A 17,160-nucleotide genomic window follows, 5' to 3' on the forward strand; every position below is an offset into this window, starting at 1 on the left:
GATCATATCAATACAATGTAGCTTTTTATTCAAAAAAACGTTGCCAGTGAACATAATCAAGCCGGCAATTACGTTAAGTAGCACGACGTAATTGGAAAAACTTATATATATTAAAATAGTAATATATTAAAGTAATCTGTAGGAGAAAGGGTTAAGAAAGATACATAGCTGTGCTCAAATCAAACAAAGATGGAAAGATGTAAACAACAACCTACTGATAGGAACAGACAGATTGAATATTGTACACAGAACAGAAGCTGTGATCTTAGTGTTACAGCACTAGGTCACTATGTAATATTGATGAAATGGAGAGTAAAACCAGAATATGACATGACTGATCACATCACTGGTTGTGGCCCTGTAACAGCGAAATACCATCCATACTAATAAAATAAAAAAATAAAAAACATGTCCAGCAAAGTTCAATCCAAGTTGGCAGGTTTAGCCTTGTTCTCTCCTCCTCGGTTTGATTTTTTATTTTCACACCGACTACTTCTAGAATAAGCTAGTCAAGATGTCCAGAGGGTGTGTTTTAAAGGCACCCCAAGCATAGCTTCTCACAATTGCAAGTGCATCCATCTACAATAAAGTGTCTTTGATTGATTATAATTTGTTGTTGACAAGAATGTCAATTACTTGGCATGGATGTAAAATGGTAATGAAAGCATTCAAACTGAAAGTTACCGGGAGACATTTTGCCACTTCTAATCACTTGATTTCACAGCTCCCATCTGCAGCTATTTAAGCCAATTTCCCTCTGTGTTAATACAAATAAATAAATAATGGCAGTGGCAGATAATGAGTTAGCCCTCGAAACAACGAATATTTGAATTTTTCCTAGTATTTCAGGTTCACTGAAATGGGGACACACATTTAAACATTAACTTGGCCTAATTACCATTTCCTTTTCGACCTTCACCATTTTTTTAATTCTTCTCTCTTCTCGCAAGAGTCAAAGAGAAATAGTGTAGAATACAGTAACAGAGTGGAAGCCCTTTCCAGCGATTACATGACTGAATACATTAGGGCTATGCAGGATGTGATCTTTCTTGCTGTTTTACATCCCCTCAATTCTCTTCTTTTGTTCACAAGTACCATCCTTTGAGAGGAGAAACATTTTTCTTCTACCCACATTTCTTTTGCTAGTCCTAGATTTTTTTTTCCCATGTAGAAAAAAAGAAGTCATGTTGGAAGAGCACAGTCCCAGCGCGGTAAAGAATCACCAAATCCTCACAGCACTCCGCTGAGCTATTTTGAGCATCAGTCCCTTGACAGACGCGGCAACTTCGCAACAATGTTAAGAAATTCCCCTCTGTGTGCTTTCCATATCATAAAGGCAAAGGCTAGAGCATTGTAGACTGAGAGGGGAATCGTTTCTCAAGTTCTTCCACAATGGAGTTCATGTTTGGGTTGGGTTGAATCTGTGGAGGTGGAGGTGGAGGTGGAGGTGGAGGATCCTCTCCTCCTCCTCCCACTCCTTCTCCACCTCTCCCTTCTCCCTCCTCTCCTCCTGCTGTGGTTACTGCTAATTCATCCAAGTCAAGAGAACCAAGAGAATCCATGGAGGCTCGGCTCTTCAAGACCTTTTTGAGTGGGATCTGTTTCTGATCTATCTGGCTGAACATGTTTGCCACCGACTTCTCAATGTCCGCAATGTTTTCGATGTTCTTTAAGATTCCTTTCCGCACTTTTCGGGGAGGTTCGGGCTCCGCAGGTAGGGGTGGTGGTGGCGGCCGGAGGGACACGGGCCGCAGAGCCGGTACCTCCGAGAGTGACGGGAGTACAAAGGTGGATGGACGCAGGAGTGAGGGCGACAAAGGGGGAGGGAGAGGTGGAGGCGGGGGCGGGGGAGGAGGTGGGGGAGGGGAGGAGGAGTCTGATTTTCTATATGGTTGGAGTGAGATGAAGCAGTAGGGAGAGAAGCAGAGGAGGAAGGGCGGTGCGGAGGAGGAGATGATGGAGGAAGAGGAGCCGATATGGGAGGCGGAGGTGGTGGGGATGGAGATATTGGTGGTGGTGGTGGTGGAGGAGTTGACGGAGGATCGGGGATAAGCTCTGAATTGACCTGAAGTCGTTCTTCTGCACTCTGATTTCCTGTTAAGTTTACCCCGAAGCGCCGCAGCACAGGCGGAGTTGGCTTGTGACTTGGAGGAGGGGTCCCTCCATCACTGTGGGTGACAATAATACTCGGAGGACCCTCTTTGACATGAGCAGTTAGAACATTTGGGGGAGACTCCGGGAAAATAGAAAGTATGATATCAGGCGACAAAGATCCTCGTGAATCTCTGTTTTGCCTTTGCCTCATTTCCTGGACTGCCTGTTGCTCAAACTGTCTGGCTTGTTCTTTGACTGTCAGCTTGGGTTCCAGATTTGGGCTTCCCATTAAGTCTGAATCCAACCCACGGTCAAATCCTGAATCCAGACCAGCATCTTTACTCTCCTTGAATTCAGCCTTTAGAAGCTCCAGCTCCCACTGAACAGGATCCATGACCACTTGCCGTCTCAAAGTGTCAAACATCTCTCTTCGATGTAACCTTGATGGGAGAGTCCAGCTGTGTCCAACCCCAGATCCCCATCCGCTGTCGCTGCCACTGTACCCACTGAATCCCACATCTCCTCCAGGGGAGTGGCTGAGCCTCAGCCACGCCTCTCGAAGGCCTTTCCTGGAAGGGGAGAAATTTCCAAGAAGGTCTCTTCTCCTCTGGCTTCTTCCGAGAGTCTCTGGACTACTCAAAGTCCCGTCCTCATGGTAAATGGGATTTTTGATAGTCAGGGGGTTTTCATCAGAGAGAAAGGTGATGCTGGACTCAGACTTGGGCAGGTTGTTGAGTACCCCTCCGTTAGCAACGCACTGACGGTGGGCAGCGATCGCTCGTGTGGCAAAATCTGAGATCAGACGTTGGCGGTCGCTTTCATCCAAACTGACACCACTCCCACCAGCAACACTGTGGTTTGACCGGCTGGTACATGCATGGAAGAAAATTTGAGAAAAAAAGAGATGGAAAAAGATGGAATGAAGGGAGAGATAATACAATAATTGCAGATAAAATATGGAGAGGAGAGGAGTGTATAGTGAATTGGAAAAATGTAATTATATAAATCGAAGCTAAATAAATGGAAGAGGGAGATAGGGAGTGAATGAAATTCAAATAAAAGAGCATTAATGCACAGTATGGTTAGATAAGATGTTTTTATAAAGGGCAGAAGGATACATAAATAATGGTAGAAAGGCAGATACAACAATAAAACGTCTGCTATAGCTGTTTGATAGATGAAATGAAAAGAGACTTCACATTAAGAGATAAATGAGGACAGGGATGAGAGGAAATGGAGGAGGGATCTTAAAAGAGGTAACCGCATCTTCTTTCTGTGCTGTTTTTACCCGAGGGGCAAGAGATAGAGCACTAAAGAATAGTCTTGGAACACAAATGAAAAGAATGCAAATAGATCTTATGTACGCTAAAAGTGGTGCACTACAAAGACGCCACTGCATCACGACTATAAACAACGCCAGATCTGTTGGGGCAGGGGTAGACAACTGTGTGTCATGATGTTTTGAGAGTATGCAGATTTCCTTACAACAAAAGACTGATTATATCATCCTCTCTGGTTGAAGGTGCACTAATCTGTGAAATATATTGTGCAGTTTATGACTTTGTTAAAACTCTGCAGACTCTTGGTTCATCATGGCACATGGCTGGCTACTTCTATGCTGTTAGTCTAATAATGCAACTTTACCAGAGTTCTGATTCATTACGGATCAGCCACAATCAACCTTCAGCAACACAACTTTGCTCTCTAATCTACCAAGGTACAACATACCCTGCACATGAAACAAGAGTAACCACTGACAAGCACGGACACAAACACAAAACAAAGGCAAGAAAACTTTCACAGCATAGTATCAAACTACAGTAGTCGCAGATGTGAAGCAATTCTCAGCATCCTACTCACTTTTGTCTGTTAGTCATGGATAAAAGGTGGATGGATGAGGATGAGAGAAGATGGACAGATGAATGCATCAGTCAGCATGAGGAAAACAGGAAAAGCAGAGTAATGAAATGACAACAAAGAATGATGTTATAAATGTTCAATGTTGAGAAAGAACAGAGCTAGTAGAAAAGGTGTATACAGTATGCCTTATAAAATGAAAACCATCTACTTTTGTCCACAAGGGCTAAAGACCTTGCACATTAACACTCTGATATCAGTTGTTGAGAGAAGAAAGAGTATTTCTCAGTGCCTGTCTGGGGAATAAAACTGCCAACTTTCAAGTCATAACTTAATTGCCATACCGTTATGGTTGTCATTATGCTATTAGATTAAGAATAGAAAAATGTCTCACATATAGTATATTTACTGATCTGTTATATAAAGAGTAATACTCCATTTTCAACATTGGGGAACCCCATTAAATATTAAGAGACTGCAGAGTGTAGACGTTAAAGCATTTAATAATGATTTCATCTTGTTTCAGCATCACATGAGATACTTTATTTGAGGTTTTAATAAAATTGCGATATATTTGCAATTTTCCTTTCTCTTAGTTGCTTTTCAAAGTAAAGTATTATCAGGTAATCTTAAACCAACAGTTGCAAATGTTCAATATAATTGTCAGCCTGGTCTCACAGAATTCCGTGAAATGATCACCAACTGTTAACGTGGTGGTGGGACGGAATGTGTGAAAATTCTGTGTGGCCACCACAGAAAACAATGCCAATGATGAGAAGATGACGTAGCATTAGGAGCAACTACGGTAGCGAGTAGTATGAAAGCCTGAAAATCCGCATAGGGAGGTCGGTTGGGGTGGTGGATGGGTCAAACAACACAGGACTTTCGCCCAGGAGACCGGGGATCGTGTCCCGCGTGTCACGTTTCCTAAACCCAACCGTCGCTTTCTTCTTTTACTAAACCCAACCGTCTCGTTGTTGTCCCATTATTGTTTTCCTAAACCCAACCGTCCCATTGTTGTCCCACGTGTCATGGAAACGTAAGCCCACCCACAACCTTTTCCTCAACTTAAGGGGCTGTGTTCATTTCACGGAATTCTTCCGTGGGCCCATCACAGAATTTGTTGCAATTCCGTGAAACTGCCACTGATTTTGAGTTAAGGGGCCGTGTTCATTTCACGGAATTCTGTGAGATCCGGTTGATAATTGTGAACAATTAGGCTTTATTTTGTATTTTATTTCATATGTTGAAGGTTATGAGTTAAAATGTTCCCTGCTGTTTTAAATTGAATGGTATTCAAGACATTAACCATTATAATTATGAAGCAAAAACAACATTAAACCATACAGTGGCAAAGTTAGACTGGAAACAATAAATATTCCAGTAAAAGGTTGGTAAAAACAGTAAATAGGAAGGCATATTATACACATGTAGTTATTGCTACACAGCACACGTGATGACAATAACGTGTGCTGTGTTGCTAACTAACATTACTTTTAATTTAAGTTTAAAAAATATGCTTCATTTCATTTGCTGCTAATAATAAGTTAAATGGCACTTCATTTCTCATAGGTAATTGAAAACAGACATTAAAACCCAAGCCTGTCAAGAGAACAGCCAAAGGTAATTAAAAGAAAAAAGAACAAGCCTCAGAAATCAGTCTACTGAGCAGTTTGATAATGGACCTTAATTATGGATGTGGAAACTTTTGCACTTTTCCAGGTTTTATACTCTTCAGGGATTATTTAGTCTCTACAAGATTCCAGTGATAATTCAGAACACACACACACGCACACGCACACGCACACGCACACGCACACGCACACGCACACGCACACACACACACACACACACACACACACACACACACACACACACACTAGTATTGCACAAAAAGTGCACGCACGCACGCACACGCACGCACGCACATGCACGCATGCACACAGACACACACACACACAGACACACACACACAAATACTCTCCTCACCACAATTAAACATGCTCTACAGCTTATCAAAAGAATTAATTATCGCCCAGGGTGGTCTTTATAAATTACGGGATGCATTTATTTCAATTATCTCATATCCAAGTTAATTTCCGCACACATTTTTCAGAGGATCATTTGGGCTAGTTAGTACACACACACACACACACACACACACACACACACACACACACACACACACACACACACACACACACTCTCTCTCTCTCTCTCTCTCTCTCTCTCTCTCTTACACACAGTTGGAAATCCCTTGTTGTCATTTGGAGATAGTTCCTACCATCTTGCATATGAATTGCTCTCATGTTAATAGGAGTGGGGAGGCATATCAAGGGCAGACAGGAATCCGGTGATGCATGTAATGTTGATAAGAGTTCCTCTCAACTTCTTCTTAACGCTCCAGTAAGAAATTATAAATGAACTATCTGTGCATTGCCTTGAGTAAGTTTGTGTATGTGTGTGGTTGTTAAAACTTTCTGATAAAAGTTAATACGGTGTCTCTACATACAGTCACTATTAAACTCTTGTTTAACCAAGCCAAAATGTGTCAAACCAGCAGAAATTGGCAAGAGGATAAATTACACTAAATGTGCTAAGATACGCAGAAACGGGAGAGCTACAGTAAATGGTGAAGAGAATATGACTAAATTGCACAATAACAAAGCAACGTTTGGAAGCAGCATAGAAGATTCAGCACTGATAGGACTTGAGATGTAGAGCATAATTAATAAAAAGTCAAAGTAATTTCCCCAATATCATCAAAAAGCTTATTTATATTGCCTCAAGTTGCTGGCCATGGTTCCCGGCCTTATGATTGGGAACACTAGAATTTCTCAAAACAAGCCAATTACTTGCAAAGCAAACATTCAAAATACTCATATTGCAATTTGCTGTGAAGGCAGATCAACAAAAAGGTCACATTTGCACGATTATTATTTTTACAGTGGTATTGAAAGCAATCAATGCAGTGAAAATGAATATTGTTCTGTAGAGAGATTGTTGACCTTCATTTTATAATTTGTAGTAGTGAGGACATTGGTATGCATTGCAACAAGGAAACTGACAAGGAAAGGGCTGCATGTGCAAGGGCTGAACTTTGTGAAGATAAAATTGCAGGGTTTATCTGCAATTGTTAATGCATTCATTAATGCTTGTTAATGCATTCATTAATGCTTGTTAATGCATTCATTCTTTGTTTGGTGCTATGTGGGGTTAAAAGGCTGTGCTTAACGTACTCTATAAATAATGTCGGCTTCTTTGGCCAATGCAAAAATGTAAAATTAAGGACAGAAAATGTCCCGAGACCACAAAAAAGCCAAATGAGGCCACATTCACGACAGTCTGAGGCTGCTCCAACAGAAATTTTCAGATTAACAGATCAATCCTTGCAAGGGCTCCAAGCTTAGGAGTGATTTGAGAAAGTTCAACAAAGCAACTTTAGTGTGATGATTGAACAAGTTTTATTTTCAGTGAGCGGGTGTGTATGAGTTGCTGTCACTGGTCGATCAAAAAACATCTCAGCATCCTTCGATCAGACTTCGAAGACAGTTAATATGTATAATTTACTTTAACATTTCAATACATAGAGAAAATTAATCTACATCAAAATGTTTAAGAAGAGTCTTTATAGGCTGAAACGTATGGCCATTTTGTGTGAGACAGGTAGTCTTATTATTTATTAGTTTGACATGAAAGTGGCTCAAAACCTTTGACCAATTAATTTAAATATTGGCTTATTCTGGCAAGCTTTTAAATACGGTTGTTGAACAAGTCTGTCGATGATGTGAATGTGTTCAATCAGTAATCCAGAGTGTACCAACATTAAAACAGTTTTGTTTACTTGCAAGTTGCACTTTCACAAGTAATGAAATAAATAGCATCACACATATAAGGATGTGAAAGAGTTATTATTATCACACTACAAACGTCTTCATGTTCTAATCACTTTTTTTCTGCATTGTTGTGCTCTTTGACTTTGATATGAGCTTTACGCTATAGAGTGTTATAGTTTGTTGTTGTGCTTGAAGGTTGTAGGTAATGCCATTTTTCAGGTTTCATGATGTTCGTCCATTTTTCCTTTTATTTCTTTTATATTTGTGATATGGATGTATGTTTTTTTTACTTTCCTGATTCCTACTGATCGTATTTAGATGTTGGGAACTGTCAATCTTTCGAACTGCATTTTGTGTTGCCCGTCATAGTACAGGTGTTGTAGATATCGTAAGCTTGTTTTTTATTAAGTAAATGGTATTCAAACTGCATTAGACCCTCTCACGTGTGCCCTCTTTTTTTCTTGCACCTTAGCATATGGTTGTGAGTGTGGTCACTGGTTCTTTCCCAATTTGTACAATATCTGTGACATTTTATGACAATAACTGCCTAAACTCTACTTCAGTGTAAATAATGTTTCCTGGTATCCAGAATTGCTCTATGTTTTGAAACTCTGAATGTTATATTGCTTATGATTTATGCTTATTTTCCCTTTATTTCTAATTTCTTAGTTGTTTACCATTGCCTTCTTTCACACAAAGCTGTCAAAGCAAGAAAAGGTACACTGCCATTCAAAAAAATATGAGCTAATGCATCTGCTTTGGCTCATCAATATAAATGCCTCTTTCACACTTCACTTACATGGCGTTGTCACCCAGCTCTTCATACAGGTTGTTGGCAGTGCCTCCCCCAGGTTTGCTCATTGGCAGTGCCATCTGGATACGGGCGGTCTTGGCACACTCTGCCTGGCGTCTTAACCCAACAGAGAGGAAACACAGAGTTAGTTGTCGAAATTTGGAGTAAAATCCCGACATTAGAAAGTAGTTAAATGGTAATAATAAGGGCAGAGGGGGTTTACAGGATAACTTTGGTCTATCCATCTCTATCTGTGTCCTTAAGCAAGTCATCATGCCAACTACTCATGTATTTGTGTGTATTTCATTTAATTGTGCAATAACAACAATGTGTATATTTTAACATTTTACATTACAGTTTTTTTACTACAGTATAGTGTAGTATGGGTGGTGATGGCGCAGTGGATATGACACATGCCTGTGGTGTGGGAGATCAGGGTTCAATTCCCACTGTGATACATCAACCAATGTGTTATGTGTCCCTGAGCAGGACACATAACCCCTAGTTGCTCCAGAGGCGTGTGGCCTCTGACATATGTAGCAATTTTAAGTTGCTTTGGATAAAAGCGTAAATGACATGTAATGTAATGTAGTTGTGTGTGTGTGTGTGTGTAGTTTTCAGCTATTTAGTCTGTCCACCATTTGGGTCCAGAAATATCTTAACAATTTTTTATATTAACTATTGTATGATTTGCAATACATTTTTGCACAGACATGGATGCTTCCCAGAGGAAAGAGCCAGCTGACTTTGGTGATCCCCTAACCCACTAAACTATGATGCTAAACATGGTAAACATTATACCTGCTAAACATCAGCATGTTAGCATTATCACTGTAAACATGTTTCTAGCATTAACATTTAGTACAGCCTCACAGAGCTACTAGCATGGCTGTAGACTAACTCAGTGGTATCCTATTATTGACTTGAAACACTGCATATATTAAACTGTGATTCTTATATTGAAAGTGATGTCTCCGAGTTTTATTTATAGTTTTGCTATTATGGTGTTATTTGTGTTGGTTCATTTGTATATATGTTTGTTTATCTCATCTCTTAACCTCTATACTTGAATAAGAAAAAGAATAAGTATATGGTTTGTCATAGAATCTGAAAAATTGGAATATGTGTACGTGAGATTCTGAACACTAAGAAAATACAAATAAAAAAAATAAAAAAAACTGTGATTCATTATCAAATTGTTTAATGTGCCTCTCTACAGGGCAGACTTTGCAACACATATGCTAAAAAGTGTCAATTGTAGCAAAAACTAAACTAAATAAGGACACATTGGATTTTACTTCATTTCCCAAGATTCTCTTGAATTAGTTGCTTTCATTATTATTTTTTTAAAAGGACCTGACAGAGCTTGTGGAATGGGACATCAAGGTGGAAACAACAAACATCTATTTCCCGGTACAACCTGTTCACTTCATGTATTACACACACATGTCCCAAACCATTAAAATGCTAATATGTGACATGCGTAACCATCTGGCATTGGTATTCTTGTCTAGTCAACATAAAATGACCTGAACTCCAATATGACCACAAAGACATATTTTAATAAAAGCCTCGGCCTTGGACATTTACTGATTCCGTGTTCTTCAGGATTCATTTGTTTGATTGTCCGCTGTCCTTTCTGTTTCACTGCCCTTCCTGATTTCATCCATTTTATTGTACAGTGAAAGTCAATACATTAATCACAATGAGAGGTGTTTAAGACAGCCAGGACATGAATATTTAGGAAATATGTAAACAATACTTACTCTTTGAATCTGGTGGCGATAGACGCAGCAGACGTGAGAGAGAGAGAAAAAGAAAGGTGAGTGATTATTAGAACCATAAATCACAAAATTCCGCTTGTTAGCCAGGTTTACTTGTTTTAATTTACAACCCAGTTGGACAATTGGTCGTCATTACTGTCATAGCAACAGAGACTAGTGATTATTATGCTGATGATCACTACTCTTGTTTTTCTTTCTTCAAATCTCCTCTCTCTTCAGTCTGTCTCTCTTTCTCAGCAGGATGAGAAGCACTCTCCAAAATGCACTGATCCAGTTTATATATGTGTGTGTGTGTGTGTGTGTGTGTGTGTGTGTGTGTGTGTGTGTGTGCGCTTGTTTATGTGTGTTTGAGAGACGGATGAAATGAATAGGCTTTCACGGTGGTTAGCTAAACAAACTATTAGAATTGGCACTGTGGGACAGGCTGCCATGCTGAATCATCTAGGGAAGTGACTGGCCCAGGTGATAAAATGATAAATAGTGCTAAAAGACGTCCTGTGGGAGATACTTTCAGCTTTGTCTATTTTCCTTGATGTCTGCATTCACTTAAAAAAACAAAAATTCTGAATGGCTTGTCTTTGTTCGTATTCCTATTTGAAGTCAAATCCTCCTTTTTTTAGACAGACGTGTTTAAGGAAATTAAATTCATATATACATAGATACATTATAATTTAGTAGAGCCAAAATGATGTTGAAATAGATAGTGTTATTTCAGGCACAATTACATCAATAGCTAGAATTCCTAACCCAGGAATATGTTACAATACAATAGATTTAAAAGCTGCTTCTGGGGTTTACAAAATCATCCCCCTAACAAGGCATGCAAGAGGAGTAAACATGGACAAAGAAAAAGGAGATGGTTGTGCATTGATGGGCGGCTGAGATTTGTTAAGGGCCGACAGATTTATTAGTCTGTCTCTCAATACTTTTCGACCTCCCTACCCTACCCATTTGTTCCTAATGAAGTCTTTGGTGTGTTAGTTGGAGGACAGTTAGCTCCTACAGCCTCATTCAGTCTACGTTGTCCCTGATTAAAGTGCCTTTTTTAATCCAAAACCGTAACAAATACTACACATAACTCATACTTACTGTCTGTAGGTGATGATGACGATCAGTATGGCGGGAACACAGCAGATAATGATTATAACTGCCAGAGCCAACAGCGCCCCCTCTGTGTAGCCAACGGTCTGCACAGCTTTCTTTACACTGGTCACCACTTCAGGAGTTCGGATCTCCAGAATCCTTCCACCAGGAGGGAGGAAGGGCTGGAACTCTTTATTGATGTCCAAGATTTTACCATCAAGAAACCTTGGGGTGAGAAATGCAAATGTAACTGACACCATGTATATTTAAAAAAAAAAATACTCAGTGCAAGTGATGCCAACATAGCTCCCAGTCAAAGTGAGCACAAAACTTAGAAATAACTTTTCTTCTTGATTGACTAAGCTGCCAAAAAATACAAGATGGACTTCAACAAAATACCTAAAAACTTTTGAGAATGGCAGCAATCCAAAAAACTAATTGAGGCCAGTTAAATTAGGAATGACTTAATTGTGATGTAATTTAGGTTAGGTCTTGTATCATTTTATGATATGAAGATTTTTAGAGCTGCCATTTTACTTCTAATGGATTTGTTGGCAAAGTTCTTACTTGTAGAGCTCCTGTCTAGATACAGCTCTATTTGTCAGCGGGTCGATAGCATAAATCATGAGGTCCGACTTGGTGTAGTCTTCCTGCTCCATTCCATCACCATAGCGATGGGGCCCGATGGTTTCCACGATAACCTTTGCTCCCGGTATCTGTTCCTGAACGTACCGTTCCAAAATGCTGCAGATTAAGTAATAATTAATTTTGATTGGTGGGATTACACTACTTTAACTTCTTAAGGATAAGGACATGGCCGACACACATTAATGTACTGTGGTAAACAAAGTTACATCTTTGTGGAAACAGGCATGTACCTACAATCTTCCGGTCACAGCACTCACACCAAACAGATACATAAAAACACATCAGCTTGGCAGACTCATGTTGTGAAATATTGATTTCTGTCCCTCCAGGAACACCTGCTCACAGTAGGAACTGCCCCACTAAGTAGTGTGCATATGTGTAAGTGTAAAAGACAGAGAGTGAGTTAAAGAGAAAAGATGAAAAGTACTTTAAAACATTATAGAGTTATGTCTAACGCAAAAGAAAGCAGCAACCTTACTGAGCTTTGTACATGGCAGAATTATCACATTATATAATGAATAATGCTGTTTATGTTTAGTATAAACATCTTGTTTTTCTTCAGTTACATAAAAATACATTTGGCAGACTGTTGACAGAGATAATATTACTTGATTCAAGCAAATTCCTAAAAAAGGCCGCGCAGCATGGGAGCAAAGTCAGAATATCTCCCATTTAAGCTGCCACTGCGGTGCCGATAAGGTATTTTTTTTTTTCCAGGGCTCGAGCCCCAAATGTTTTGAGCGCAGCAAAAAATGTCTTTAATAGTGTGTGTTGGCTTCAAGAGACAGAGGATGGGGGAGGAATACAAAGGAGCTAACTGGTAGGACATACAGTAGGTAACATTTCAAAAATCACCATTGCGGAAATTTATCTTACAAAACATTCCCAGAAAAATATGTCCTCATGTTAACATACAAGGATCTGAATGTCTTTAGTGCCCCTAAATCTCAATGTAACATGTAAAATATAAAGACAAACTACGTGTGTAACGACAGCTCGGTATGTTTTTATTACATTAACAGGGAGATTGTTTTCTCTGTTAGCTGTGGTCTAGCTGTGGTGCCCGCTTCAGTCCCAGTGTGGGTCTAGTTCAACAAAGCACTTGGAGCGTCATTCTGACTAGGACACTTCATTATGATAAAAACACTATTTTTAAACACAAGTGATTTCCCCATGGAAGCAATTACAGCTTCACTCCTTCCTATGGAGACACATAACTAAGTCAATATAGAAGTACTGTATGAAAACCCACTCTAAAACCAAACTGTGAAACTTCTGAACTATTACTACTAACTTTTCATTCTTGCAGTGACAATGCAATACATATGGACAGCTTGATGTGTTTTTACTGTATGACTGTTCTATGAAATTACTTATTCAGAGGTACAGTATTAAAATATAGGAAGAAGAGTGGGCAACTTCATACATAGTCTAACAATAAACGTTATGTAAGCAGAGGCTCAGAGGTTCAACAGAGAAGGTATCCTTCAAATGCGGGCAGCTGTCACTCAGGGCACATGTTACAGCCAGCTTAATGCTATAGATGATTTATTAACATATTATATAAAAAACAAGATACAGTATTATGTACATTACCTGAGCAGCTTGATTTTGTTTTTCTCCACATACGTTGGAGGGACATTTGATACGACCACCTGCATGTCCAGCTGGTTCACAACCGATACCTACACAACAGGGGGAAAAAATGCAAAAAAAAAACAACTCATTTCTACATTTAAACTACTTAACTAAACCTGGTCAGATGGCACCTCCACCAGTGGAAAAAGAAGTTTGCTTTGGAAAAGATAACATTTCCAATCTGCTTCAAGTTTGTGAATTAGTTTTCACACTTTTTTCTGCTTCAAGGACATTCTAGGAGCCATATGAAATCTTTTTGCAATTAAGTTAAATCATGTCATACAACTATAAGGAGAAATGTAGACTATAAGATGAAGGAAGTGATTATAAACCTGCCATCAATGTCAAAAATATAGATATACACACCACTATCTCCGCCTTGCTGCTGTGTCCTTGACCATAGTTGTCTGTAGCAACCACCTCAAACTTAAAATACGATCGCCTCATGTTGCGGTACATGATTGCCGTTTTCACCACGCCGCTGTATGGTTCGATGATGAAGCCGTCTTTGCTATCTTTAGTGTCTTTACCGGCAGGAGGGGGAATGATCAGCCGGTACATCATAGAACTGTAGTTACCAGTGTCTTTGTCCAGGGCCTGTAAAATAAGGTAAATAAGAATCACTACACAGTGTCATTATTCTAACCATCATCATGACACTACCACAATATCATCATTATCACTATTAAAACGAAATGTCAACATCAACAAAACACTGATCAAGTAATTGTTGCTATTATTAAAATAATCAATTCCATTCTAATGTTCTGTGATGATTAAAGATTGTGAGCCCTTCTCTTCGCTGATTCTAGGTGTTTGAGCTGCTAATCAATATGTAGCGACGCCATGTATATTGATTAGTTCAGGACTGATATGCTGTCTGTCTTGTACTTGTCAGTCACCGAAAGGCCATACTATTGTAATTCTTTCTGGAGTTTCCCTTCCCTCTGGGGAAAACTGCCCTGCTTGTTTGTATTGTTTGATGTAGTACTCTGAATCAACAGCAGGGGGTAAAGTGGTGCTTTGAGCTGTATGCAGGTCTATTCTTCTGTTCTGTCATTCCAGCTAACTATCAAGTCCCGCCCTCATTCACACATAAATGCAAACCTCACATTCATGTCCAGACACAGACACACACTTAGACAGACATTGATTTATTGCCGGGTCTTTACAAGAAGGGCTGGGAGTATAGACTACAGATTCCGCTCTGAGACACTCACCACATCAAAGGTAAAGCTATGATGGCGAGAAACAAAACAAAAAAAACGATTTTTCTTATGGCCAGGGAATAAGGTAATGGAAGCAGAAAAGAAAAGAGGACTGAACTGTTGGAAAAACATGTAGCTGTCTCTTTAGTTGGCAGCAGTGTAAAAGTCATTGTAAAGTCATGGTGAGATTGCCTTTGCTCTGTTGCATCATTTCCTATAACTAAAAGTGTTTGTGTGCTAATAATAGAGTGATAGTATCTTAAAAAATAAATACATGGACAAAGAATTTAAGCAAAGTTATCAAGTGCTGTAAACAGTTCAGTGATTTTACCGCCTTTTCTCTTCTACTGTAGTATTTTGCCCATTTTAAAAGGAATTCAACAAGGTGAAAGCCAAAATAAAAGCAATCACTCTGAGTCTCCTGCACACCTGAGCCTCAGTTAAAAGCATTTTTACAAGATGAGTGAATCACTTGGTAAGTAAGGCCATGTTCAGACAACCTTGTGTGAAAGAGAAATGTAGCCTCCTCATTAATGTCAATGAAAGCACTGGGTGGTGCCTAAGGAGAGCTTAAAAAAATGTGGAAAAGGCAAAAAACATAATCTGGCAAAGCACTGTGTTTGCCAATCAGATAACATAATTGTCATAGTTTATTCTGGTATTGCCATGATGGAGAATAAAACGATTTTTGCTGTGGTAACTGTCCAGAATTGCATGATAATTTCTACTGCTGTGCGGAGTTTTGTCATCTTCAAACTCATGAATTAATTATTTAATCTGGACTTCCTATCTTCTCACAAGTACATCCAGCAAAAGACTGACTCCAATGCAGCTGTTTTTTTTTTAATTCAGGGCTATTTTTGGTATTAACATCCACTAAAAGAGAAGGTTGGACTTAGAATTTGTCATTAAAAGGGGATAGGAAAGGCTGGAGAAAGAAAGAAGGCTATTTGCTTTAGTTGTGGTAAGAGAAGTGCCAAACGTCTTGGGATGACAAAATTTGACAAATTGGTTTTAAAAGAACAAAATAATCTTTGGAGGTACTGTCGAGTAGGTTTGCCAATCTGAGACTCATCTGCAATCTGATTAATATTTGTGATTTGGCAACATCTGAGGGACAAAAAGACTGAACTCCTGCACATGCACTTGAACACATACACTCTGACACCACTGCATGTAGCAATACACACAGATAACAACATGTAGCCTGGTACACGCGCACACACACACGCGCACACACACACACACACACACACACACACACACACACACACACACGCACACACAGAGACAGACCTAAGGACAGACAGACACAGACACACACACACACAGACAGACAGACAGACAGACAGACACAGACACACACACACACACACACACACACTGGGACAGAGACAGACAGACAGACAGACAGACACACACACACACACACACACACACACACACACACACACACACACACACAATACTCATTAAGACAACGTGCGTGCTTCAGACAGATCTGATGGAATTAGTTATACTTGAGTGAAACCACTGAGATTGAAAATGCAATGTTCTCTCCACCTCTTGTCTCACACACTCTTTCATCTAAAGGTTAGCAAATGTGCCGAGAGCATCCCTGTCCATCTTTCTAGTCCTCCCCCACCCCCCAACTCCATCTATTCATCCACACATGAATCATGTATGTCTTCCCTACCTTCTTCTGTCCAGTCGGTTTGTCTCTCAGCAGGATGCCAGCTATCTTTATCTAACCATCAATCCTCACTCTTCTGTCCAAATTCCAGATCCATTCCTTCTCCCTGTGGTAATCGAGCCTACTAGTTGACTATTAGTTTTCCCGTCAATCTGTTAAAGTATTTAAGGAGGTCAGATAACTGTAGAGCAGGTTACTCTAAACCAGCTCCAACCTTGACACTAAAAATCCATATGCAAAACCACCACCCTCAGATGTTTGCAGCAGAGGAATAATAATTTGGTATACCAGGTTTATCAGTAAGAAAAGCACATTTTTAACGCTTGTGAAACTGTGATTTTGAAAATGACTCTTATGAGTTGCATGCTCTCCCTTATTCTCTCATCTTTCCCGTCACTCTCACTGTGTATGATCTAATGAAGGAGGAATATCTAAGAATATTTTAAAAACCGAAATAAAATATTAAAGCACATACTTTTCTGCCAGAGACTAGAGTCTCTAGTCTCTGGTGGCATCCAGGCTCATT

At 39.6% G+C, this 17,160-nt stretch overlaps 1 protein-coding gene across 1 annotated transcript in view; it reads right to left on the minus strand.

Annotated features, from left to right (window-relative positions):
* Positions 1–17,160, minus strand: part of LOC114548571 (protocadherin-15-like) — a 142,330-nt gene that overhangs the window by 20,082 nt on the left and 105,088 nt on the right. Inside the window, 6 exon segments of the mRNA XM_028568558.1 lie at positions 8,587–8,697; positions 10,347–10,355; positions 11,454–11,672; positions 12,015–12,191; positions 13,692–13,780; positions 14,100–14,330. Of these exon segments, the coding sequence (XP_028424359.1) occupies positions 8,587–8,697; positions 10,347–10,355; positions 11,454–11,672; positions 12,015–12,191; positions 13,692–13,780; positions 14,100–14,330 (836 nt within the window).

Source organism: Perca flavescens, chromosome 21 (genome assembly GCF_004354835.1).
Source record: "Perca flavescens isolate YP-PL-M2 chromosome 21, PFLA_1.0, whole genome shotgun sequence".
NCBI lineage: Eukaryota > Metazoa > Chordata > Actinopteri > Perciformes > Percidae > Perca > Perca flavescens.